Source organism: Stenella coeruleoalba, assembly GCF_951394435.1.
Source record: "Stenella coeruleoalba genome assembly, chromosome: 4".
NCBI lineage: Eukaryota > Metazoa > Chordata > Mammalia > Artiodactyla > Delphinidae > Stenella > Stenella coeruleoalba.
In genome coordinates this window covers 68940871-68967127 of record NC_137149.1, presented here as the reverse complement: position 1 = coordinate 68967127, position 26257 = coordinate 68940871, and the positions used below count along the sequence as shown (strand labels likewise).

Genomic DNA, 26257 nt, shown 5'->3' with positions numbered 1-26257 from the left:
AGCTCAGATTGTGTAGGTGCAAATGTCTTCTGAAGGATCGCCTAAATGGGAAAGAACAAAAGCATATTTAAATGTGAATTAGCCTAATCAGATGCCCTAATGAGGGTCCTACCTCATCATTAATTCTGTTGACCACAATAAGCAGTGATTTATCTTGACTTGCAAATTTACGTAAACAAAGAGTGGAATTTTGACTTTTAGGCTTACAGTTCAAGCTGAGTGTCCAATGCACTTGGAGGATTTTCCAATGGATGCCCACTCATGTCCTCTGAAATTTGGCAGCTGTAAGTATGGGGATGAAGGTACATGTTTTGGGTCAATAAAATCAGGGATAGGCAGCAGCACAACTTAATTGTATACTTTCTTCTCATATGACGGGATGCTTAATACTTGCCCAATAAGATGCAGAAATAAAAAACATACTGATTTCCCTCAAGTAATCAATTGGCTAGTCCTATTGTACTCTCAAATATCATATCTTAATCATTGTGTTTAATTGTCATTTGCTTTACTGCTAATAAAGAACACCCTGTGTTTTTATCAATGTGAAAAAGTAGACTGGGAGCTCCTTGAAGGTCAGGACTATGTCATTTACCTTCTTTTTCAAGTGCTAACCCATTAAAAATGCTAAATAAATGGCTTTTTTTTCAACTAAGAATGAAATGTTAAGGATAGATTCTATTTGTTAAAGTAGTGATCAACCTGTTGCAAATGGCAACAGAGAATAGGTAAAAAAAAAAGCTGGATCTCTAATTACCTTTCTACTCTCTAATAATGGAAGGAAAGTTTCTTTCTAAAATAAATTTGAAGGAGATGATGTAACTCGATTGCTACATGTGGGCACTTTCTGTGTACATAAAATATTTCAGAAAAGGCTCTGTGCGTTTGGCTGTTCTTTAGGTCACTGAGGTTGTATCTTATATGTCAAGCAGAAGCATTAGCTCTCCCAGAATAATTGAAAAGAGGGAAGGTCAAATCATCTCCCTAGGCCCACAAGGCATTCAGGGCAGGTTCAGGATAAATTCATGGACACAGCTAAGCAGCTTCTCTCTTTTGTGAGTGTGTTCCATAGCCTGACCTTTTCAGAAACCTTTGCTCTTTCTGGCACCTCCATCTTTGTCCATTCTGGGCAGTTTTGACTTTTCAGTCTCTTGCATAGAAATGCAGTTCTCTCACCTGATACAAATATGTATGACTGAATAATATGCCTTCTCCCCACAGACTGTATCAAGTGAAAGAAAAGAGAAGAATGGTGGCTAATATGAATGCAAAACCCTCTAATTTTATTGATGGCCATAGTTTTGTGGAATGAGTTCAATCTTGTTTGCTCTGTTCAATCTTACGAAAGGTGTCAGCTCTCTATTTTCTTTGAGAATCTCCCCTTTGTTTAACAATAAACCCTTTTTTCTTTTCACGGAAACCATCACTTCAATACTGGCACTTTTTCGAAGATTATTTAAGATAGTCAATCTTGTTATACAAAGTAAACATGATGCTGGAAAAACTGCAGCAGATGCAGCACATAAAAACTCATTTGCATTGCATAAATGGCATTAAATAGAAAACTGAAAAGACTTCACACCAAAGAAAGGATTTATTCAAGATGCAGTTATGGTCTAAGAAGGAAAGGCATTTTTCAGTGGACAAGTTAGTGCCATTAAGATACCAAATATAAATGACGTATGATGTCTCAATTCTGAATTTGAAATAAATACACCTGAAAATATTTTAAATGAAATTTTAAAATCCCTTAGAGTGCATCTTCAGAGTAGTGTAATATTGTACATTTGAGAATATGGTTTTCTGTATCTAGAAGTGTTGCAGGCAACACACAGAGCTTACTGTTAGGCATTTTCTATTGAAGTAATTATTTTTAGTTTTCTCCATATTTATTTTCTGACACATTGAGTAAAAAAGTTGTATATTCTTTTATTTATCCTTGCCAATAGTAGGTACTTGAGACATAGTGTTAATAGTATGGACACGAGCATGGTGTATAGACTAACAAGCCAATCTAAAACTTAAAATGCTGGCATAACAAATTTTAGCGGAAGCAGACATGACTTTTTCTTCTAGTCATTTTCTCCTCACTTATTTAAAAAACTCCCTTGTGTCCCCACAAATGATAGAATTTCTGGAACTTTTTATCATTGTTCTCAAATAAAAGAAGCATCTTTTCTACTAATTTAAATTTTGAATTCAGTTTCGTTTTGCGTTATTCCCGTTGCCTCACATCTTTATATAATTCCTTGCTATTTAATTTGATTTAAAACTTCCTGAATGGAAATCTAAGAGTATTCTGGACATTATCCCAAAAGAAATTATAAATTTTCTTTTTGGATAAAAATGATTTGGGGATCGTTTTGGTTATCAAATATTAAGAATCGGTCAGTATGCATTTGATGTTTAATGCAGATTAGGACTCAAAATGGATTACTGCATAAAATTAAATAAAATTATTTAATGGAAACCTAATCTAGATATGGAATTTATAAGGAAATTTGTCTGTCTCTCCTTTTATACTTCACTGAAAAATCACAATGGTCTCCAAATTTATATGTGTGTTGGTAGGCCAGGAAATGCCTCTAATCTGCATTACATAACTTTCTGCTCTCTCTTCTCTCATCAGACCCCCAATCTAAAAAACATTCCTGCCTAAAAAATGAAAATAAATAATTGCTTTTTTATAAAAGACATGGGCAGGATCAGTCATTTTCTTTAACATATTCTTAGGCTTCTATCCAGATTTCCATCTTTCATAACAGTAAATAACAGAATTAAAATATTATGAGTTTATTGATTAATCTAGCAAGAATGAAGTGAGAACATTTTCCTCGTGACAGGCATTGTGCCAGGTGCAAGACGTATAGATATGAGTAAGATAGAGTCCCTCCCATTAGTCTCTTACTAGTTTCTTTAAAATGTCACCTATGTTTGTAGAGTTTCATCTTCTCTTATTTATGTTTATAGGTAAAAGTCAAAATTCAAAAGTAGAATTATTATAATTGCTTAAAATAAAACCTCATAATTTATTAAGATCCACAACTACTGAGTACTCTGAGGCCTTCTAATATGAACTGGAGCGTGTGATGTCTTTTTGGTTTATTAAATTCCGTGTCATTTGAAATTTTATTGAAGAGAAGGCCACTTGATGATCTGCAAATGCATTGCTAGTTATACACATTACTAATGTTACTTATTTATACGTAACAGCAGAATCATCAATGATTAACTAATTGAAATTAATTAATAAAAATTTAGACCTTAGGGTAACTGAATTCATTCATATGCAAGCTGTAGGAATAGATCTGCTATTAAAACAAATACATATATATATATACATATAATGATATAAAGTATGTATAATGATATACATACATACATCCTTTTTTAGAATGCTATTTCAAAAATTGTTTCACATAATATAATTATTTGTGGATGTAGGTGTATACATGTATTTCACTGATATTAACATTTACTAGTAACATTCTGAAAACCAGACAACGCTGTAGTATGTCATTAAAAGATCACACAGTGAATAAGACACAGCATTCATTTTATTGTAACTAATGCTTAAGTGGGAATGGATTTGTGATCACAGACTTTAGATCAAGGTAAGTACCAGAACCACCCCGGAACAATGGTATTAACCTAGAAAAACCTATTAGATGGCAGGTAAATGAGCTTTTCCAGTGTCCTGGAGAGCTAGAGGCAGAGATATTGCTGGTTCTTTCTCTCCCTCAACTGAAAATGTAACTGTGATACTGAGTTTTGCTCAAGGACCAGGAGTAACTAATATTTCTAAACATTCCCTTGAGCAAAAGTGCGAAGAAGTTCTTTGAAAGGTCAGTAGTACAGCTGGAATTGTCTGGTTATTCAACTGTGGAAAGACTCTGCCCGCATGGAGAGGTCAGCTGTTCCCCCTACAGGCACAAGGGAAATGCCAGGGCCAGAGAAGTACTGAGACAAGATAGGCTGCCTGCCTTCCAGCGTTAGAGTCATCTCACTTCTGCTTAGTTCTGTATCCTTGGACAAATAAATCAGAAAATTATACTTGGTCTGTATGTGATTTGTCTCCTCCTGCCAATCCATAGCTTAATTAGGATGCTATGCAAGTATAGTTCAGTGAGATCTGTGTGCATTAATTAATTTTAAAATGAACAGGTTTTAAAAAGTGTTTTCAACTTGCGAAACTATAGCATTCTGAATTATTTTGCATATTCTGCAAAATTCTCATTCTTCTAATGAAATGCATTGTACTATGATAGTTAAGTCACTTAATTCTTTTTGTTGTTGTTGTGGTACGCGGGCCTCTCACTGCTGTGGCCTCTCCCTTTGCGGAGCACAGGCTCCAGACGCGCAGGCTCAGCGGCCATGGCTCACGGGCCCAGCCGCTCCGCGGCATGTGGGATCTTCCCGGACCGGGGCACGAACCCGTGTCCCCTGCATCGGCAGGCGGACTCTCAACCACTGCGCCACCAGGGAAGCCCAAGTCACTTAATTCTTAACTAGGTGAACGTTTTGAAGAAAAACCTACAAAACTACAAAAATAATACCTAAAATAAACACGTCATCATTATTCTCACATGGACATAAGTTTTTCGTGAGTGATTATTATTTCTAAATTAACTGGTTAAATGGGCCTTGGGCATTCATAACCTGTTTACTGCAATGCCGTCATCTACTACCTTGCGAATATGGAGGATGTTTTAACCATCTCAGGGCCCAGTGATTTTCGCAGGCTCTAAAGAGAAATTTGCTCTTCATCTCTCAAAGTGGTTACAGTGAAAATACTCTTGTGGTCATGGTTGTCTCTCTTGGTCTGCTTCACACCCTTCATACTGAAGTTGTAAATTTCAAAGGCACTTTTTTGCCCTAAAAAATATCAATTTTTATAGTAAACAATAATTCTATGAAATATGTGACCTTTGATGCTGGATGTTATTGATAGTTCTTACTAAAATGCTTAAAAAGATTTTTTTCCTGATTTCCTACAGATGCGTATACAACCTCGGAGGTCACTTACATTTGGACATACAATGCATCTGATTCTGTACAAGTTGCTCCTGATGGCTCTAGGTTAAATCAGTATGATCTGCTGGGCCAATCAATTGGGAAGGAGACAATTAAATCCAGTACAGGTTAGTAAAATGAGTCTAAAGAAAAGCTAGTTCCTGAGAAGATTAATGGGTGAATGTCATTGGAAATGTGTCAGTTTGCTTAAAACCTTTTGTGCCCTAAGAAGGAGCAGCAGACTGTGCTTGGGAGCTTTTTAGAAATTCAGAATCTCAGGCCTGACTCCTTACTAAGTCAGAATCTGCATTTTAACAAGATTTCAAGGAGATACCAAGGTGTGCGTTAAAATTTAAAAAACAGTAGTCTAACTTATGCTCCCAATTCAAAACATGTGTGTCTTTTGAGAGAAGCCAATTTTACCTTCACACAGTGTTACAATTCCCCTCACTTTCTAATTCTTTTCCCCCTATTCTGGATAAGCTATGACTATTCAACTCTTGATTATGGATAATTACTATTGGTCTGTGTGGGAAAGCTAAAGCCCTTTCGAAGAAAAAGCAGCTGTATGAACGAATGATCTCACATCTGGCAGATAAAAACCCAGAGAGCAGAAAGGAAGGTAGCTATGAGTATCAGATAGAACTGACTCCACTATTTTAGAGCAGACATTAACACATAAATTCAGAATTGGTGACAAGATTAAAAGTAGAAAATCTGGGCCAGGAGATCATCTTGGAGATGTGGCCAGAGATCAATACTTTAAAGAGCCGGAGAGGACTGGACTGGAAACAGTCAAAACAGAGGCTTGAGGTTGGGACCAAAGGGGATGAGAACCTGAGCAAGTAAGATAATCCATGGTCAGAGCATTTATGAATCCTCTATCCCTTGGTCAGTAAGCATGACCTAGAGAGAAAAACAAATTCCACACGATACACATGCCATTCAAATTTTTTGGTCATATGAAAATTTTCTTTTAAATACTCTTGCTATGCTAAGTGGGCATTTTAATGTTATATACTTTCCATGTCATATATGGGGCAAATTCTTTCCTTTTTTAAATCAGGGACTGTTCTTTGCCTAATCCCTTCCATTTCCAAAATGTTCAAACTATTGACTATTACAGTTTCTTAAGCTTCTTAAATTTTTCTTCTAGGTGAATATACCGTAATGACAGCTCATTTCCACTTGAAAAGAAAAATTGGGTATTTTGTGATTCAGACATATCTGCCTTGCATCATGACTGTCATTCTCTCCCAAGTGTCATTCTGGCTTAATAGAGAATCTGTGCCTGCAAGAACTGTGTTTGGTGAGTGAATAACTACATACTTTGCTGTGCAGCGCATTTTGTTTCATGGCTTTCTTTCAAAAGCATTATCTCTCTTGATCTTCACCCCAGTAGTTTCTGGTATGCAGAGCAGGGAGTATTCGTTTTGCCTTATAGATGAGGAAACTGAGGCTCAGAGAGGTACAATACAGAGTCAGTATCACACTCTTAAAAAGGAATATAAGAAGTTCTCAAATCTTCTGAATTACATTGTCTTCTTTCTGTTAAATCATTTTGCTTATCAACGTTTCTTTCCATGTTAGTATAAGGAGAATATTCTTAGAGGTTTTAATGTAAAGTATAACATTACCATATTTCTAAGCTATGTTTATTTTATTTTATTTTATTTCATTTCATTTCATTTCATTTCATTTTTTTGTTTGGTTTTTAGATGAACAAAAATGACCTTAATACTTTAAGTGAGAGAGAATAAGGGAGGAAGGGAAAGAGAGGGAGAAAAAGACTCCCTCATTCGCTACCAGTAGTGTGTTTAATAACAAAGTTAATTTTCTTGATTTAAACCATGCAGGGGAATTTGGTTACTGCTTTTTGGATATATGAACTAGGATGAGTACATTTTGTGACAAAGTAGATCACCTTTGCGTATTTGGTCCACTCATTCATCTAGGAAAGCTTTATTGAGAATCTACTAAGTTGGATATGGCATCAGGCCCTAAAGGTGCAACTAAAAGGTGCATTCAACTATCTCTGTACAGTGGAGGGCATCATAATAAGCAGGAAAGATAATGGCAACACAAGATGAAATCATTATAAAAGAGGCACATATAAACCATTAAAAAAGACAGGAGCATGGATCCTCCCTAAAAGGACTGATTAAGTAGCTGAGTCAACATTCGAGCTAATTCTTGAAGGATAAGTAGGAGTTTCCCAGACAGATGATATGGGACAAGAATCCTAGCCAAAAAAGGATAAAGTGTGCAGTGACATTGAAGGATGAAAGAACATAGTATATTCAGTGACAGTGAGCTGTTTCAGTGTCAGTTGATATACATACAGATAGAAGTATAGCTTGAGGCCTAATGGGAAGTCCTTGTAGGCCATGCTAAGATAGTGTACCTTTATCTTATAGACTATAGTGTTTTGAGACCATAGACATGTGTAAGCTCTTAGAACAATGCCTGGCATTTAATATGTGCTATATAACTGTTGGTTATTCTTATTATCAATGGAAAAAACTCAATTTTATTCTCAATACTAGCAAAGAATGATTCGAAAAGAAATTTAAAAAATAATTTCATTTATAATGGTATCCAAGATAATAAAATACCTAGAAACAAATTTGACCACATAGGTGAAAGACTTGTCCACTAAAATCTATAAAACTTTGTTGAAAGAAATTAAAGAAGACCTAATTAAATGGAAAGATATCTCATGTTTTTTGAGAGGAAGACAATACTGTTAAGATAGAATTATCCCCAAAGCAATCTATAGATTGAATTCAATACCTGTAAAAAATCCAGTGGCTTTTTATTTTTTTTGCAGAAATTCCAATCCTCAAATTCACATGAAATTGCAAGGGGCTCCAAATAGCCAAAACAATATTGAAAAAGAAAAAAAAAATTCGCTGGACTCATACTTCCCAGCTTCAAAACCTAGTACAAAGCTACATTATTCAAAACAGTGTGGTAGTGGCATAAGAATGGACATATAGACCAATGGAATAAAGTTGAGAGTCCACAAACAAACAAACAACTATGGCTAATGGATTTTCAACAAGGGTGCCAAGACCATTCTGTGGGGAAATAGTAGTCTCTTCACCAAATGGTGCTGGGACAACTCTATGACCACCATGTGCAAAGGAATGAAGCTGGACCCCTACCTCACTCCAGATACCACAATTAACTCAAATGGATACAAAGCATTAATGTAAAATCTAGAAGTATAAAACTATTAGAAGAAAATATAGGATAAATCTTTATGATTTTGGATCTAGCCATGTATTCTTAGGTTTGACATCAAAAGCATGAGTAACAAGGAAAAAATAGATAAATTGGATTTCACTAAAATGAAAACTTTTGTATCTCAAATAACATTATCAATAATGTCAAAAGACAACTTACGCATGGGAGAATATATTTGCAAATTATATATCTGATAAGGGTTTAATATCCTGAATAAATGAAGAACTCTTAAAACTCAAAGACAAAAAGACCAAAAACCTGATTTTAAAAAATGGGCAAAGAACTTGAATGGACTTTTTTCTAAAGAAAATATACAAATAGCAACAAGCACAAGAAATGATGTATATCATTGTACATTAAGGAAACACAAATCAAAACCACAATAAAGTACATTTTATGCATACTAGGATGGCCAAAATAATTAACAAAACAAAAGGACATAAATATTGGTGAGAATGTGGAGAAATAGAAACATTCATATTGCTGGGGGAATATAAAATGGTACAGCTTCTGTGGACACCAGTTCAGCAGTTCCTCAAAAGGTTAAACATAGAATTACCATATCATCCAACAATTCCATTTCTAGGTATTACCTAAGATTAATGAAAACACATGTTTACATGGAAACTTGTACACAGGTATTTATGGCAGCATCATTTCTAATAGTCAAAAGATGGAAACAACCCAAATATCCTTCTGTGGATGAATGGATAACCAAAATGTAGTATATACTTACAGTAGAATATTATTCATCTATAGAAAGGATTAAATACTGATAACATGCTACAACATGTATGAATCTTGAAAACGTCATTCTAAGTAAAAGAAGGCAGATGAAAATGGTCACATATTGTATGATTCCTTTCATATGAATTATCCAGAATAGGCAAATCCAGAGAGACAGGCAGCAGTTTAGTGGTTGCCAGTAGATGGATGCGGGAGAAAATGGGAAGTGATTTTGTAGTAAGAACAGGGTGTTTTAGGGTGATAAAAATGTTTTGAAACTAGAGAGAGATGATGGTTGCAGAACACTGTGAATGCATAAATGCCACTGAATTGTACACTTTAAAATAATTCATTGCATATTATGTGAATTTCATCTCCGTAAAATAATTTTTAAGTCACGAGTTTAAAAAAAAAATTGATGAGCACACCAAGGATTTCCCAGGATTTAGGAATCTTCTTAGATATCTATTTCAAAATTTTCAAGTTATTGAATCAAAGACAAAAAAAACGGACATGGCTAAAAATATGACAAAACTTCCACTCAAATGACTTGAAAAATAAGGTTACATGATTTTCAGAGCACAAATAATACAGAAAATAAAGTTTCAGGGAAAAGTACATAATAATTAATAACAGAAAGGAAATGATTGGGACAGAGTTGATATTCCAGAAAGATCTAAATTTATATATAAATATATAGCATATCAGATAAAATTAAATGATGAAGTATTTGCTTAATAAAGGTTGTAAGGAAAACAAAATATTGCATTGAGGTAAATAAAGACAGATTTTATAGCATAAATCATAGAGAGGAATATATTTTCAAAAAAAACCAATAGAAGACTACCTAAGTATAAGGAGAGATAAATAGATGGATAAATATTTAACAGTGAATCAACAGAATGTGTTAGTATCTAGGCTGCTAGGTTCAACTATAACAAATGTACAAAAGTTTCTAAAGACTGATTATAAAAATAACACATACAAAGTTAAAAATCCAGGCTATATGTGGATGTGTAAATTCATTTGTGTATGAATGATTCTCAGTACAGGTTTAAGGACCCAAAAGTCATATTGTCATGTAAATATAAACAGTTAGGTGGTAAAGCCATTCTTAGTATTATCTCTACAAGTTATTCTGTGTAACGTTTGTAATAAATATAATTCCATGTGAGTGTATGTGTATATGTGTGTGAAAGTAAAAGCTAAAAATCCTACATCCCGTGTGGAATGAGATTTGAAACCTGCCCAGCCTCTTTATTCTCCACCCCCATTCTATCTTTCACTGTTTTCTGCCTCCTCAACATCATTCTCTGACCGATGCACAGCAGTTACCTAAGCAAAGTGTCTACCCTCTCCAAACTTCTCTCCCTGAATCCACAGTCAGGTCTACAAGCTGTTTACCATTAAATCAGGTCTACAATATATCATTAAATCATCTGCCCTCCTCCTGCCTCAGAGGCTTTCTGTGGTGGGTAACCCCCCAAGTTAAAACAACAACAACAACAACTATTACAGTTAAGAAATTAATATGCCCTGGGACACAGATGCCAAATTTCTCAGCGTTTGAGGTCTGACTTTATGCTGTCAATAGAATAAGAAAACAGAGCAAATAAGACAGCAGGCAGAGGAGTTGAAATTAGAATGTGCACCCTTTTGATATTAGAAACTTTGTTCCATTGTGTTAGATTTTATCTATTCAGTTTTTTTATATTGCATTTATTTTGTGGTTGTAGGGGCAGCTTGATATTTCAAAGATATATCTTCAAAGGGGCTGCCTACGTATCTTGCAATGATAGATGAGGAAAACCTCCTTTGACTTTCTCTGAGTGCTCACATCCAGTTCATTCAACACCAACAAATACTTACTGAGCACCTACTTATCACATGGTTCTAGATACTTGGGGTATGTCCTTGAATAAAACCAAACACCCTTACGATGAGGTAGTTGCTCTCTGTTGCCAACGGTACAAGAAAGCACTTGGGAAACTTCTAACCTTAAACTTCAGGTTTTATGCTTTCAAGCCTCCTGTGACTAAACAATGTATTTGCAATGTACAAACCTCATTTTGTGTTTGTATAAACATATAGCTTATTTTGTGAAATTGTGGCTTATGGTTTTTTTAGTTGCTTAACATCCTTCAGAACTTCCTATAAATAAGAATAGTGATAACGAGTTTGCCAATTATTGTTTGTATATTTGAAGCCAAATCATTTTTCAAATTTATGAGTAAGTTTATCTATGAATATATTACTACACATTAATATATGAACATATGAGTATATGAATAAAGTTTATATATAAGAAATATGTACTGGTATTTCTGTCTTAATATTATATTCATTATGGAATAGAGAGTTTTTTTCTATTAAGAACTAAAACCAAGTAACAAACGTCTGTTAGGGTGTATGTTTGTCTGGTAAAAGAGTACAGGGAGTTCAAATGCCTTATACTGCAAAGTTTGTACATACAAAGTACATTGCATTTGCAAGTGACTTACCTGCTTGTCTTATATTTTTGGAGTAACTAAAACTCCATAAGGGATATTTTTGGATTGCTCATTTTTCTACTTAGATCACAGATTTCCATGATTCAGTTTGACTGCTTATGTTAGGGAATCCAAAAGATAGTGGCTTGATTATATGAGGTGTTTCTTTTTTCTCATGTGAAAAAAATCCTCAAGTAGATCCTCCAAGACTAATATGATAATATCATGGGCATCAGGCAGTCTGTCTCTTTTCATCTTTCTTCTTTTATATCCCTAGCATGGAGTTTTGCTTCATTGTCCAAAATGGCTGTTGGTGCTCCAGGCATCACATTCATATCCAGGAACAGGAAGGAGTAAGCAAAAGGGCAAAAGACCTGTTCCAGCTCTGTGTTTGCCATTAATGAACTTTCCCAGAAGTCCCTTCAAGCAATCTCTATTTATATATTATTAGCCTAACTTGGTCTCATAACCGGAGAGTCTGAGAAATTGCCACCTTGAATAAATTCAGTGTTCCAATATTATGATTGACTAAATATTGGATTGGGAGCTAGTGGTTTCTACTACAATAAGAAAAAAAAAAAGAAAAAATAGCAGTTTGCTATGAAGGTCATGAAATGATTAGGAGCACATATTCTGGAATCAGAGCACAGACATACCTCGTTTTACTGTACTTTATTGCACTTTGCAGATGTTGCATTTTTTACAAATTGAAGGTTTGTGGCAACCTTGCATCAAGCAAGTCTATTGGTGACATTTTTCCAACAGCATTTGCTCACTTCATGTCTCTGTGTCACATTTTGGTAATTCTCACCATATTTCAAACTTTTTTATTATTATTATATTTGTTTTGGTGATCTGTGACTAGTGACCTTTGATGTTACTATTATAAAAGGATTACAATTTACTGAGGGCTCAGATGATGCTTAGCATTTTTTAAGCAATAAAGTATTTTTTAATTAAGACAATACTATTTCTCACTTAATACACTATAGTATAGTGTAAACATAACTTTTATATGCACTGGGAAACCAAAAATTCCATGTGACTTGCTTTATTGTGATATTCACTTTATTGTGCTGGTCTGGAGCCAAACCTGTAATATGTCCAAGGTATGTTTGTATCTTGGTTCAAAATCTGGCTCTTCTATGATCAAATTAGGTAAGCTATGGAAAGTCTTTTTAAACCTCTTTGTACCTTAGTTTCATCCCTCTGTAAAACTGGGATTATAATATCTACCTCATTAGGTATTTTAGGGAATCAACACACACACATACATTCATAGACACATGGAACACTTAGAACAATTCTGGCACATAGTAAATTCTATGTAATCGTTTGCTATTATTATTACTATTTATTATCTAATACTTAATTCTCTCCTTCTTATCAATAAATAGGTAAAGAGTGGTCAGATCTTGTTTTAGTTTAGGTTGGATATCCCAAGATGGCATATTTTGGGAGTTATGAACTCTATACACCTCTAGGTAAGACGTACCTGGGCAGTTATCCAACTTCTTTGATATTCATATCATCAGTGTTCAATTGTTTGAAGGGAATTTCAGAATTTTTGATATTCCTGTATTTAAGTGAAATACGCCAGTGTGTGTTCAGTTTTTAATCGAGTCTCCTTTGTTATGTCAAATGAAGCTCAAGTCCAGCGGACTTAAGCCTCTTTGTTAATTTTATTCTTAATTAATCATGAGCTTGTATAGATATCCATAAGAAACAACATCTTAGATGTGCATCCCATCTCAAAGTCCCCTAATTGAGTCTTATTGGTTAGACATGGGTCACATTCTTATCCCTGATACAATCATCATGGACAGGTTCACACCCCTCCTATGACCTCCCTTCCCCTAGCATCCACTCAGGTCTCTTTCTTATTTCATGAATATACTAGCCATTCACCTCTAAGGTTTGTCTCTTCCCTTTGCTTGGGTTTCTCTTTTCCCAGATATCTGTGTGGCTAACTCCTTCATTTCCTTCAGGCTTTTCTAAAATGTCATCTTCTTGAAGAGACCTACCTGACAACCTAACTTAAAATCGTGAACTGCTTCCCAATCCTGAATCTTCTGCTCCCGCTGGCCCTATTCTATGTTTTTTTTTCCATTGCACATATCATCTTCCAATATTTTATAGAAAAAATATATACTTTTGTGTAATCTGCCTCCCCGACAAGAATTTAAATTTCAAGAGGGCAGTTATTTTTACCTCTTTTTAAGCTGATGGCCAATTAAGTAGGTTAAACTGAGGCAATAAGTAAATGGAAAATGATTTTAGATAGATGATAGATAGATAGATAGATAGATAGATAGTATAGATAAGCACATTTGTGAGTTCAACGAGAGTTAGGTTAGCAAAATTATAGAGACTAAAAGTGTCAAGTGGGGTACTTTCCTAATTTTTAAAATTAGGGAATCAGAGTGCTGTTTCCAAAAGAAGGTTGTATGGATACAGGGAAAAACAATAAGCAAATAAAACTTATTCATTGCAATAGGTTAGCCAACTGTGAAGTTTAGAAGGAACACAGGGCAGAGGGCTGCAGTCACTCTGACACTAACTGTAAGTTCAGGGAGTCCACGAAACCACTTTCAGAGTTGTTCATTCACTAAAAGAACTCACAGAACACAGTGAAAGCTGTTACACTCACAGGTATGGTTTATTACAGGGAAAAGATACAGATTAAAGCCAGCCACGGGAAGAAGCACATAGAGTCGAGTCCAGGCAAAGTACCAAATGCAGAGCTTTCATTGGCCTCTCCCCATGGAGTCAGGGACAGCAGTACTTTCCTGGCACTGATATGTGACAGCACATATTGCCAAGCAGGAAACTAACCTGCATCTTGGTGTCCAGAGGCTTTACTGGGGCTCTGTCACATGGGCATGGTTGATTGGTCTTGTGGCTGATCTCAGTTTCCAGCTGCTCAGGAGGTAGAGCTGATATGGCATGTTCCCAAACTCCCACCCTAAATTCAACTGTCACTATTGAGCTGCACCGAAGCCCCCAGGCAAAGCCACTCTTATCAAGTGTGACATTCCAGGTCTAGAAATCACATCCCAGAAGCTGAGAGCAAAGGCTTGACCTCTCTTTGGGTGTGGTTAAAATTCTATATTATGTAAACTGTATACATTATAAAACCAAATATTAAATATCTAATTATTAGACTATCATTTTGAGTTACCAATATATCCGCTTTCTTCATACCTTTCTCAATATTGCCACTAGTCTTCCTCCCTTCCCTCATGCTTACCTTCCCTTTATCCTGTTGCCCTCATCATTGTCTAGTTCCCTATAGGTCTCAACATTAGTCCTACTCTGGAGCATTTCTCCCCTCCACCAGCATGTCCGACAAGTTATTCAATATTAGAAATATCTTTTTTACAGTGGAATTGGTGAGTGAAAAACATGCTTCTTCATTTAGTTCAGGAAAGCTATATAATAAGTGGGCTCTGTGTACCCGTTACATGAAACACATACTATAGGTGATCATAAAAATGGCAGATAAGAAGAACATTCCACTTCAACTTTTGAGAAACCAGTCACCTACTGGGCAGAAAGTCCCTTAATAATGAGGTTATTGTAGTTTAATAAAGAGATAATCAAGATCTGAAGTAACAAATATAATAATAATAAAACAACTAATAATAATAAATAAAATTATTAAATAAAACAGCAAATAATGTTGAGCACTTAACTACATGTTTGAAAGAATATTGCACCAAAAATGAAGAGAGCTTCTGTTAGGTTCTGATTCCACCTCTAGATTAAGCAAGCATGTAACCTCTGTAAAGTCTAGATTTTCTCCACTATGAATAGATGTAAAACTTATGCTGTCTACCTCATTGGGATGCTAAGAGGATCCCTGAAACAATATGTGTACAGGTTTTATTAAATCTTAAAGTAAACATACATTTTTACTGTCTTATATATTCAACAAATAGCAAGCCTGAGTATTTTCTGAGAACCAAGGATACTGTAGAATGTTCTGTGAATCCAAGTGGTCTATGGCTGAAGGCATGAAGAGATAGGAAAGAGCACTGCATAAGAACTGAGCAAAAACTCCAAGCAAAGAGAAAGTTGAACTCATAGAAACAGAGAATAGAATCTCGGTTGCCAGGGGCTGGGTGTGAGGCATTAGGGAGAGGCTGATAAAAGGGTTCAAATTTTCAGTTATAAGATGGATAAGGTCTGAGGATCTAATGTATAACATGGTAACTATAGTTGATAATGCTGTACTGTGTAATTGAAATTTGCTAAGGGAATAGAACTTGTGTCTTCACCAAAAAGAAAGAAAAAAGGTAAATATGTGAGATGAGGTTAAGTAATTCTATGGTGGGGATCCTTTCATAATGTATATCAATTCATCACACTGTACACTTTAAATATATTACAATTTTATTTGCCAATTATACCACAATCAAGCTGAAAAGAACTTTAAAAAGAGAGAGAAAATCAGAAAATCACCTGGATACAGCTTCAGCCTATCTAGGCGAAAGAATCGGGGCAGCCTTAGAAGGAGACATGGACGGTTTTAATTGGAAAGTATGGAGAAAGTGCCAGCAGGAGTAGAATGTCTGGGTGGTAGCAGGATATGAAAGCAATGAACAGAAAGCCTGTGCAGGGCAAAAAAAAGTCTCTGCAAACCTCGTTCCAAATCCCTGTCTTCCACAAGGCATGGGCTGCAGAGCGCTAACAGGCTGCACACCTGGCATCCCATAATTGACTTTGGCACAAGGCAAATCAGCAAGCTGCCAGCCCACCAGCCACACTCCTCCCTGCTGGTAGACTCATCCCAGTCAGCCACTGCCAATTAGGAAAGTGACTGAAGCAAGATACGTTAATAAGCCATGGCAAGGAAGATTAGAAAGCTTTGCTGGTCCGAGTCTAGGGGCAGGTTTAGAAGTTGTTTCAGGAATATAGGTGCTTAAGCTTGATTGAGGAGAATGGATTATTAGTAAGGGCACAGGAAGAGAATTAAAAGTGTATGCTGTTATTTTGTCAGTGGATTTTTTTTTTTTTTAGATTCTTTTCAGGACATGCCAATGTCACTTCAATACAGTTATAACCATTCAAGTTATGAGGGCAGATTATCCAATCCCATTTCCTACACTGAAATCTATGTGGTCATAGTGATGAGAAAAAAAATTTAAAGCGTGTTTCGGAGCACCTCTATGGGTTATATACTGTGTTAGAAACTTCAAATTTAATCACTATTTAATTCTGAAAAAAATATATCCCCAGTTAGGAAAGTAATTATTTCCCCTTTTCAGACACGAATTTTGAAGTCCAAAAGTATCAAGAGACTACTCCATTATCAGACAGCAGGTCAGTAACAAAGAAAGAATTTGACCTCACACTCTCTGACTCTAATCTTTTCACTTTTTCTACGGCACCATTATGCCATCAAACTACTTTTTCCCTTTCTTTTTGGTTTTGTTTTCTTTTCTTTTAGAGCTTGAAATCAGAAATCTCCTGGGTGATTGCTTCAAACATAGGTAATTTCTGTTTGAGAGTCAGGCTTACTAAACATAGATCAGAACTAGAGGTGAATGTTCAGACTTGAACAATAGTTAACTTTTGGCATTAGCAGCTGCTTATTGAAGTATTTCAGATTGCTTGCCCTATTTCCTGCCCAGAAGTTGATACGGTCACATCATGGTATAGTAACTAATGCATTAAATGACTTTTCAAAGTTCTCTTCTGTCCTGGTGTCATATTCTGCATTTTTAAGCAAAATTAACCTAGTTAATCCAGGTCTTTAAAAGTATAGGTACTTATAATAGGTTCACCTTAGTCATTAGAAACTTCTGTTTAATTTTAATCTGAGGTGGAGAATTCTATGACTGCTTTTGACTGCATTCTGTAAAACCATTTCTTATAATGTACTTTGTCTTGGAACTCATCTGTGAAAGCTTGATAACCTTGTAGAATATATAAGGGAGATTTTAGGTGTTTCAAGAGGAGGATTTTTTGTTACTGTCGTTGTTTCGTTTTGATTTTTTTTTTTAGTTTTTTTTTTAGTTGTTTTCTTTTTTCTTCACGTACGCCTTGAAATAACAAAGTGGAAAATAATAGATTTTTCTACTCTGATTATTTTACTATTTAAACGGGTTTAGATCATTAAATATTTATTTTCACTATAGCAAAATTTTGAGTGCATATTTATTCTTAGTGGTTTTTTTGTTTGTTTTTTGTTTTTTGTTTTTGCGGTACGCGGGCCCCTCACTGCTGCGGCCTCTCCCGTTGCGGAGCACAGGCTCTGGACGCACAGGCTCAGCAGCCATGTCTCACGGGCCCAGTCGCTTCGCGGCATGTGGGATCTTCCCGGACCGGGGCACAAACTCGCGTCCCCTGCATCGGCAGGCGGACTCTCAACCACTGTGCCACCAGGGAAGCCTTATTCTTAGTTTTTAAACTCTCAAAAAAATTTAAACTATTGTTTATTTTCAAATACCTACTAGTCTTTCAAGGAAATGATTTCTACTTGGGTGACTTTTTTCTGATAAAAATTATTTAATAATGCATTATTTATCACAAACAACATAATATCTCCCTAGTTAGATCACCTCAGGGAGCTATAAGATACCACCATACCACCAAAACTATTAATATTTGAACAGTCACCTTGTATTTTATGACAATACAATTACAAGATTGAAATAATAAAAAGATTTGATAACAGTGGGGAGTTCATACAAGATAGTGTTTTCTGTGGTCTGTTCTTTTATTGCCTTATTGTCATCATACTGAATATATTATTTTCTTTTAAACTTATGAAATCAGAATATTACTGTTTTAGTTTAAGCTACTTTAACACAGTATCATAGATTCAGTGGTTAATAGACAACAGAAATTTCTTTCTCACAGTTTTGGAGGCTGAAAGTTGGATATCAGGACACCTGCATGGTGGGGTTCTGGTGAGAGGCCTCTCCTTCATTATAGGTTGCTGACTTTGTGTCCTCACGTGGCAGAAAGAGAGTGAGCTAACTCTCTGGCCTCTTCTTATAAGGGCCTTAATCTCATTAATGAGGGCCCCAACTTCATGACCACATTACCTATCAAAGTCGCCACCTCCATCACATCAAGGATTAGATTTCAACATATGAATCTGGGGGGAACACAAACATGCAGTTAGTTCATAACAATCACTGGGGTATTTAGCAGTTATGCTGGATTGAACTTCCCTGGGTAATGGAGCAGAGGTGCAGGGATCCCAGAAAGGCTGTTTTCAACCACTTTTAGATCTAGCCTTACCTTAACCAGAACTTCCACCTCATTCCTGATATCATTTGAGATTAGATGTAAACCATATGCTAGACTTCTTGGAAGTCACCTCTCAAATGTAATAGATTTTGACTGATGGGTGTTCTTGCGAGAGATTGGTCTTAAGTCATAACGACACTGCTGAATCCATAAGATAGCATTAGGCTATCAAATCATGCCTAACTGAGGAGCTGAATCACATCCTTTTAGAAATCTAGGAATAGCGTAGTTCAGCAATGAAGATAATGAGTTTAACAAGACCGGAAATCTGTGGATCCATTCTGAAAAGATTTTGGACATTCTTGGAACAATGGAAGAACAAAGGAGAATCCAGTTCAAGGCTTTCCTTTCTCTTTCCCTGTGAGCCACATTAGATTATTTCTCAAGGTGGGAAATGAATAAAACAAAATAGCCCAAGGCTTCCTAGGCGACCATTTAAGTAGTATAATCCTTAGGTGTCTTGATTTTTTTCTTAAACCACCACTAGATGGGGCTCTTGCATCCTTGGTTTGGATTCTTAGCTGCTTTATCTACATATTGGGGGCTTAAACAACTCAGAAATAACAGGGAAGCTATAGCACTTTTTATTTGACAGGTTCCAAATGGGACATTTGCATGTCTCATTTAATGTTCAAGTATATAAAATACTATATTATAATATATCATAATTCCCATTTTAGAGATAAAGTCACTGAGGCTGAGAGAGAGAAGGTGGCAGGGAGAGGGAGAGAGAAAGGAGGATAATTTAACATTTGTTGGACAATTCTACGTACCAGGCATACATGCTCATACTCTATCCTCTCAACAGTCCCCCTCCCACCAAAAAAAAATCATTTACATTTTACAGATGGAAATGAAGCTTAGCAAGGTCACAGAGCTGCTGTGGCAGAAGCAGAATCCAAATCTGTGCCTGATTTTACTGCACATTGTCTCTATGTATAAGCCATTTCTCAAGCAATCGAAACATTTTAATACACGATATAACTTTAAAATGTATAAAGAGCTTAGGGGCTGAAGTGTTAGAATCATGATTTTGAAAAAGACACTATATGGACATATAATTGGCTTTGAAAGAGAAGACCATTTATAGACTAGGCAGTACAATTTTTTTTTTTTTTTTTTTTTTTTTTTGTGGTACGCGGGCTTCTCACTGCTGTGGCCTCTCCCGTTGTGGAGCACAGGCTCCGGACGCACAGGCTCAGCGGCCATGGCTCACGGGCCCAGCCGCTCCGCGGCACGTGGGATCTTCCCGGACCGGGGCACGAACCCATGTCCCCTGCATCGGCAGGCAGACTCTCAACCACTGCGCCACCAGGGAAGCCCTAGGCAGTACAATTTAGTGAAGAGTGTGGACTTCTGAGGCAGACTGCCTGGGTTTGCATTCCACCTCTACTACTTGCTAACAGTGCGATCTTTAGTAAGGTAGTCAGCCTCACTTAGCCTCAGTTTCCTCAACTGTAAATGAGGATGATAATAATACCGAACTCACAGGGTTGTTATGAGAATTAAACAAATTAATACATGAAAAGTTCTTATAATAAGATGTGGCATATAGTAGGTGCTCCTAAATGATACTTTTTAATTCTATCTGGAGTAACGTAAGAATATGCGATTTAAGTGGAAAAGGCATCAATTTACACTATCTTTATATTCCATTTATATTACAGTGTTGTGATTAAACCTCTGTTTCATTCTAAAGCTTATTAGCTTCTTAACCTGTATGTTCCTTCTTATAGAATTTGTGAATATGGTCTCCCAGTGTTACTGTTCACAGATTTTTAAATTAATTATTTCATTTGATGAATCAACAAACAATAAGGATTTACTCTTGCCAGAATCTGAATGAGGTGGTAGCATTTCCACGTGCCTATAGGCTGCTCAGAGTATGGAGGAGTGAGAGAGACATGTAAATAAATAAGTGGTATAGAGGATCATAGGGGCTGGGAGAGAAATATTCCAAAATAAGGTAAGAGCAAAAAGAAGGAAGCAGTTAAATCTGAGGAAGTCAGAGAAACCCCAAGGGAAGAAGAATCGACTCAAGCCTTGCAAATTAGCATAATGGAAAAGGCCATATTCTAAGCAGAGGGTGCGCGATTATCAAAAGCAACATGGAGCATATGAAGAACAGCAGATTACTGCTCGGTGTATCTCAGGCATGGGATTCATTTGTTTGTAAGGATGGTTAGACAGAGGCCAGTTCGTGTACAGTACATTCCACGCTAAAGCCATGGAAACTGCTTGAAGGGTATTTTACTGAGGGAGTAAACTGGAGGCATTTGAGTATAGGGGAAGACTATTATGGGGAATATTGTATACATAGATTGAAATGGTATTAGTGATGGAGGGTGACTAGTTAAGAGACAATTGATATTATCTGGGTGAGAAATAATGAAGGCCTGAATAGGACAATGAATATTGGTGGAGAAAGAGTTATAGATCTGAGAGAAGCTAGGGAGGAAGAATATGCAGGACATGGTGAATCTGACGGGGAGAGAAATTAGGCATTGCAGAATACTCCTAGATTTCTACTTGAGTGACTAGATAAACGTAACGTCATTCCCTACAATAGAGAATTATGGGAGATGTGGTAGGTTTTGGCTTAGACTATAGATTCAGTTGTGAAGGTTTAAAACTTGAGATTTCTATGGGACTTAACAGTGTGGGATTATTATAAAAGGTTTCTCTGATCTCTCTGTCCTTAGTCTTACTATTCTTCATTCCATTCTACACAGTGTGGCAAGAGTGATCTTTCTAAAACTCAAATCTAGTCACATAACCCTCTCCTGCATGAAACTTTTCCATGACTGTACGTTACAGCCATTGACTGAAACACTTACCATGTTTATGTGGCCTTCATGGGCCTCCCCAACCTAACCTGTTGTGAGGGTACCTTTTGCTACACTGACTTACATTAGACCCAGGAACATGTTTTTTCTTCATTGAACATATTCCTCAGACTCTTCAAATTTCCTTTTATATATCACTTCCTGTAGGAAGCCTTCTCCGATCCCAAAATCTTGGACAGGTACTTTTTAGGCAGTTTCAGAGCACCCCATATTTTCTCTGTTATTTATTACACCATCTGCAAAATTTGCCTATTGATTATCTGCATCTTCCAGTAGATTATATTCTCCCTGAGCATATAATTCATATTTTTGTATACTCATGTATAACAAAGTGCAGACATGTAGTAGATTGGATAGATTTTTAATTAAAAAACTAGGGTTTCCCTGGTGGCGTAGTGGTTGAGAGTCCGCCTGCCAACGCAGGGGACACAGGTTCATGCCCCGGTCTGGGAAGATCCTGCATACCATGGAGTGGCTGGGCCCGTGCGTCTGGAGCCTGTGCTCCGCAATGGGAGACACCACAACAGTGAGAGGCCTGCGTACCGCAAAAAAAAACAAACTAATATCGGGCTTCCCTGGTGGTGCAGTGATTAAGAATCCGCCTGCTAATGCAGGGGACACAGGTTGGAGCCCTGGTCCAGGAAGATCCCACATGCCGTGGAGCAACTAAGCCCATGCGCCACAACTACTGAGCCTGCAATCTAGAGCCCGTGAGCCACAACTGTTGAGCCTGCATGCCACAACTACTGAAGCCCGTGTGCTTAGAGCCCATGATCTGCAACAAGAGAAGCCACCGCAATGAGAAGCCTGCGTACCGCAGCAAAGAGTAGCCCCTGCTTGCCGCACTAGAGAAAGCCCACGCACAGCAATGAAGACCCATCGCAGCCAAAGATAAAAATAAATAAATTAATTAATTTTTTAAAATCTAAAAAAAAAAAAAAATGTCACATAGGAAGCTCAATAAACTTTTATTGAGCCCATTAGAGATATCCAGAAGATGGCCAGAGTGAGATATTTGGCACTGGAGTTCATAAGATACATCCTTAAAGATATTTGTCATGTAGGAACAGGTTAGGAAATGAGAGTAAATTATATTGCCCAGAGAGAACAGTAAAGTTAGAGGAGTAGAAGAGCAATTATGTTACCTTGTGCAATCTGAACAATCGAGCTACGAGTGGTAACGAACGGCCTACAGAGAGAACTAAAGAAGAGTGGTCGAAAGACAGAATGTGCATGGAAATAGTAGGTCTAGAATCTCTATTTCGATAGGACCAAACTATTGGGAAGTGGGCCTTGGGACTGTCTCAAAGCTGCATTTGCAAAGCAAGCCCATTGGAATAACTTGCAGGAGGCCAGTGTACATAGGTATGTAGAGTTTTGCTTTAGTAGGTAATTTGATACGTTAGAGGGTTAATATAAAACACTCCTTTCTTCCTTTCCCAATTTTTCAGATAATTTATATAGTCTGTGCCTAAAGCATCACAGGCCTCCATCTGTCAGAGGTGATTAGTTATTCCCTAATAACTTACAGAACATTAGAAGTCTCAATTCTAGCTGTGTACATCAAGTGAACACTACACTGACTTGATGTACACACCCACTCATTTCCCTGCCTCCTTTACTGGTAGATGTGGCCATACGACTAAGTTCTCAAAGACATGTGTACCTGATTTATTCAATCAGCTTGACTAATATTTGTTCCCCCACTAACTGGCTTGATTATATTTTTTGGCAAAAATATTACTTGTAAAATCTGGCCAAATTATTTAATGCTTCACTACAAGTATAAGCAAAATCATATTTTAAGATTGACAGTAAGAAGAAAATTCATACAATAATGTTACTGACCCTAATTTAACATCTATGCACACTAGTTGTTAAATTAATAAGATATTAAGAACCTAAATATTTTATGTGCCCCTCCTTCTCCCTCCCCTCTTGTTTGCTGGAATGCAGGCCAAGTGCTGGCAAGCCCTCTTCAAGCTCAAGGACATGGGCACTACCTTAAAAATGGCAGAGAAACAAGAAAGAGGAAGCCTAGGTCTCTGATACCACAACAATCATACCCTTGGATGTCTTCCACCACAATTGTTAAATGAGAGAGAGGATGAGGTGGTACTTTCATTTTATCTTGTCTGCTTTCCTACTTGCTCACTCCAGAGAACAGTCTTTAGTTGGTGCTTAGCTTAATAACTTTTCTAAGAACTAACCATAACATTAGTATATTTATGTAATTTTACATATGTATATATTACATGTATAACTATATATGTCATATATATATATACATTATATATTAGTATATAGTACACCATATACTATGTACACACTATTTTGTGTGTGTGTGTGTGTGTGTGTATATATATATATAATGTTACATATATAATATTTTGATTAGACTTATGGAGCACGTAAAATATTTACTTAAAACTGTTTAAATGATTGGACATCTTTTAATCCCAAATCTTCCAAGGCATCCACTTCCCTAGTCATTGAATTCTGGGAAAAAAATAGCTAGTATCAGACTGTTTCTGTGTATTTATGTATTTAACCCCAAACACACACAAACATACCCACTCATTTATAATATATGTCTATATCCACACAAATAGGTGTATTTGCTTCAAAACTATATTTATTAATCCATTCAGTTAGAAAATATGTGCCAGACACTTTGCTAGACCTTAGCAACACAAGGTAAACAAAAAAGATGTTATTCCTACACTCAAAGAGGTTACAGTCTGTTTGAGGAGAAGGGAAGGTAAACAATGGTTTATATTATGATATGTTATGTTCTGGGAATATTCAGGGTGCTCTCTGATAACCTGGAAGGGGCACTCAACACAGACTTGGTATATTAATTGATCCTCATAGCTTGAGGCTCCACCACTGATGCCCCAGAGTTCCTGAATATTCATATGCATGTATGTATATGTACTTTCACATACACTGATTGCAAATAAATTGCAGTCTGTACCCATGAAGGTTCTTAATATCTTATTAATTTAACAACTAGTGTGCATAGATGTTAAATTAGGGTCAGTAACATTATTGTTTGAATTTTCTTCTTACTTTCAATCTTAAAATATGATTTTGCTTATGTTTGTAGTGAAGCATTAAATAATTTGGCCAGATTTTACAAGTAATATTTTTGCCAAAAATATAATCAAGCCAGTTAGTGGGGGAACAAATATTAGGCAAGCTGGTTGAATAAATCAGGTACTGATTGAATAAATCAGGTACATATGATTAAAAATTTGGTTGATTTCTTGAATTTTCCTGTTTTTAACAAGTTATTTTTAAATGATCTCAATATAGTGATATAAAAATACTCTGACCTTATAATTCGTTTTAATTCATTTTTATATGTCTTCAAATTTCTTCTTTTAAGATGCAGTTAGCAGGAACACAGGGAACTGTTAGAGCATCTGTTTCAAATTTAATTGTGCTGGCCAAATGCAGAGATTCATGAATTTGCCTTGTTGACTATCAGTCATCTGCTGATATCAGTTCATTCTTTACTTCCAGAAGGTTGTCTATATTATATTGATTCATTACCTTGCTAAATATTACCTAGCTTTTCTGATTAACTGTCAAACTCAACCACCCAGACACAACCAGAAACCCAGAAGAGAAAAAATATACGTATGACTAATAACATGGGAAGTTATAAAAAATCATGTATTAAAATCAAGGCGCTGAGCTTCAGGTTTCAGCACTGACATGTGAAGAGCTTGCAAGCTGTCCCTCCCATCCTTACAATATGAAAAAGCTAAACAAATGAAAATTAAGGGCTTTTACTGCATTCGTACAAGAATCAAGGTGACAGGCAAACTGCCATCCCAAATTGTGAAGAGGCAGACACACTGAGAGACACAGCTAAGATTTTCTTTTTACCTGAAAGAGATGCTGCTTAAGCATCTGGTAGAGGCACTTGAATGGTCATTGTCATGAATTGTTAGAAACTGAGCGTGTACTCATGTGAAAGTAAGAAACTCCTAAGGCCACAATCTTATGGGGGATTCCCACATATTCATGGGTTTTACCTCCCCGGAACCCCACTAGATTCTCAAGGGAAAGATCTGAGAAATATCCATTCTTGACAATGGCAGAGGAAAGGGTAAGGGAGAAGAAGCTTCTTGAAATATACCCAGAGCCTTCTCCATAGCCAAAGCCTGTGTCCAGGGGAGGGGACTTGGCCAGAGCCTCATCCCAGCTGACAGAAGGCCAGTCTTACTCTCTCACCTAAGGAGGTTTGAGGAAATGAAATACTATCAACAGAGATCAGAGCATCAAGGAAATAGATTGGGCATGCTACAGCCACTGCAAGGAGTAAGCAGAATGGGGAAGAAAGCTGTACAAGTGGAGGAACACCTGCGAAGCTACAGTCTGAGACACGGGCTGCCTAAAAGCCTGAGATCTAATCAGAAGATTGTAGACCAATCTCCCTCCCGTACACCTTACTGCCACGCCAAGGTGACGCCCGTAGAAGAGCAGCAGCTTACAGCAGAAAGAGCTGAAGACAAAGACTCCCTGGGAGGAGGAGTAGCTAGGGAAGTCCAAAGTCAAAAGGGGAAGCCAAAGCAAGAACACAAAAAAACCCTTGAATCCTGCGGCACCTATAATGACAGCAAACATTAAACACAGCCAACCTCTAGCCAAGTTAACATA

At 36.6% G+C, this 26257-nt stretch overlaps 1 protein-coding gene across 2 annotated transcripts in view; it reads left to right on the top strand.

Annotated features, from left to right (window-relative positions):
- Positions 1-26257, top strand: part of GABRA2 (gamma-aminobutyric acid type A receptor subunit alpha2) — a gene marked incomplete at its 5' end in the record, with an annotated part of 119106 nt that overhangs the window by 70240 nt on the left and 22609 nt on the right. For both annotated transcript variants that reach the window (XM_079920078.1, XM_079920077.1), the window contains 3 exons: positions 202-284; positions 4998-5141; positions 6170-6322. In XM_079920078.1, the coding sequence (XP_079776204.1) occupies positions 202-284; positions 4998-5141; positions 6170-6322 (380 nt within the window). The remainder of the gene's footprint in view (positions 1-201; positions 285-4997; positions 5142-6169; positions 6323-26257) is intronic.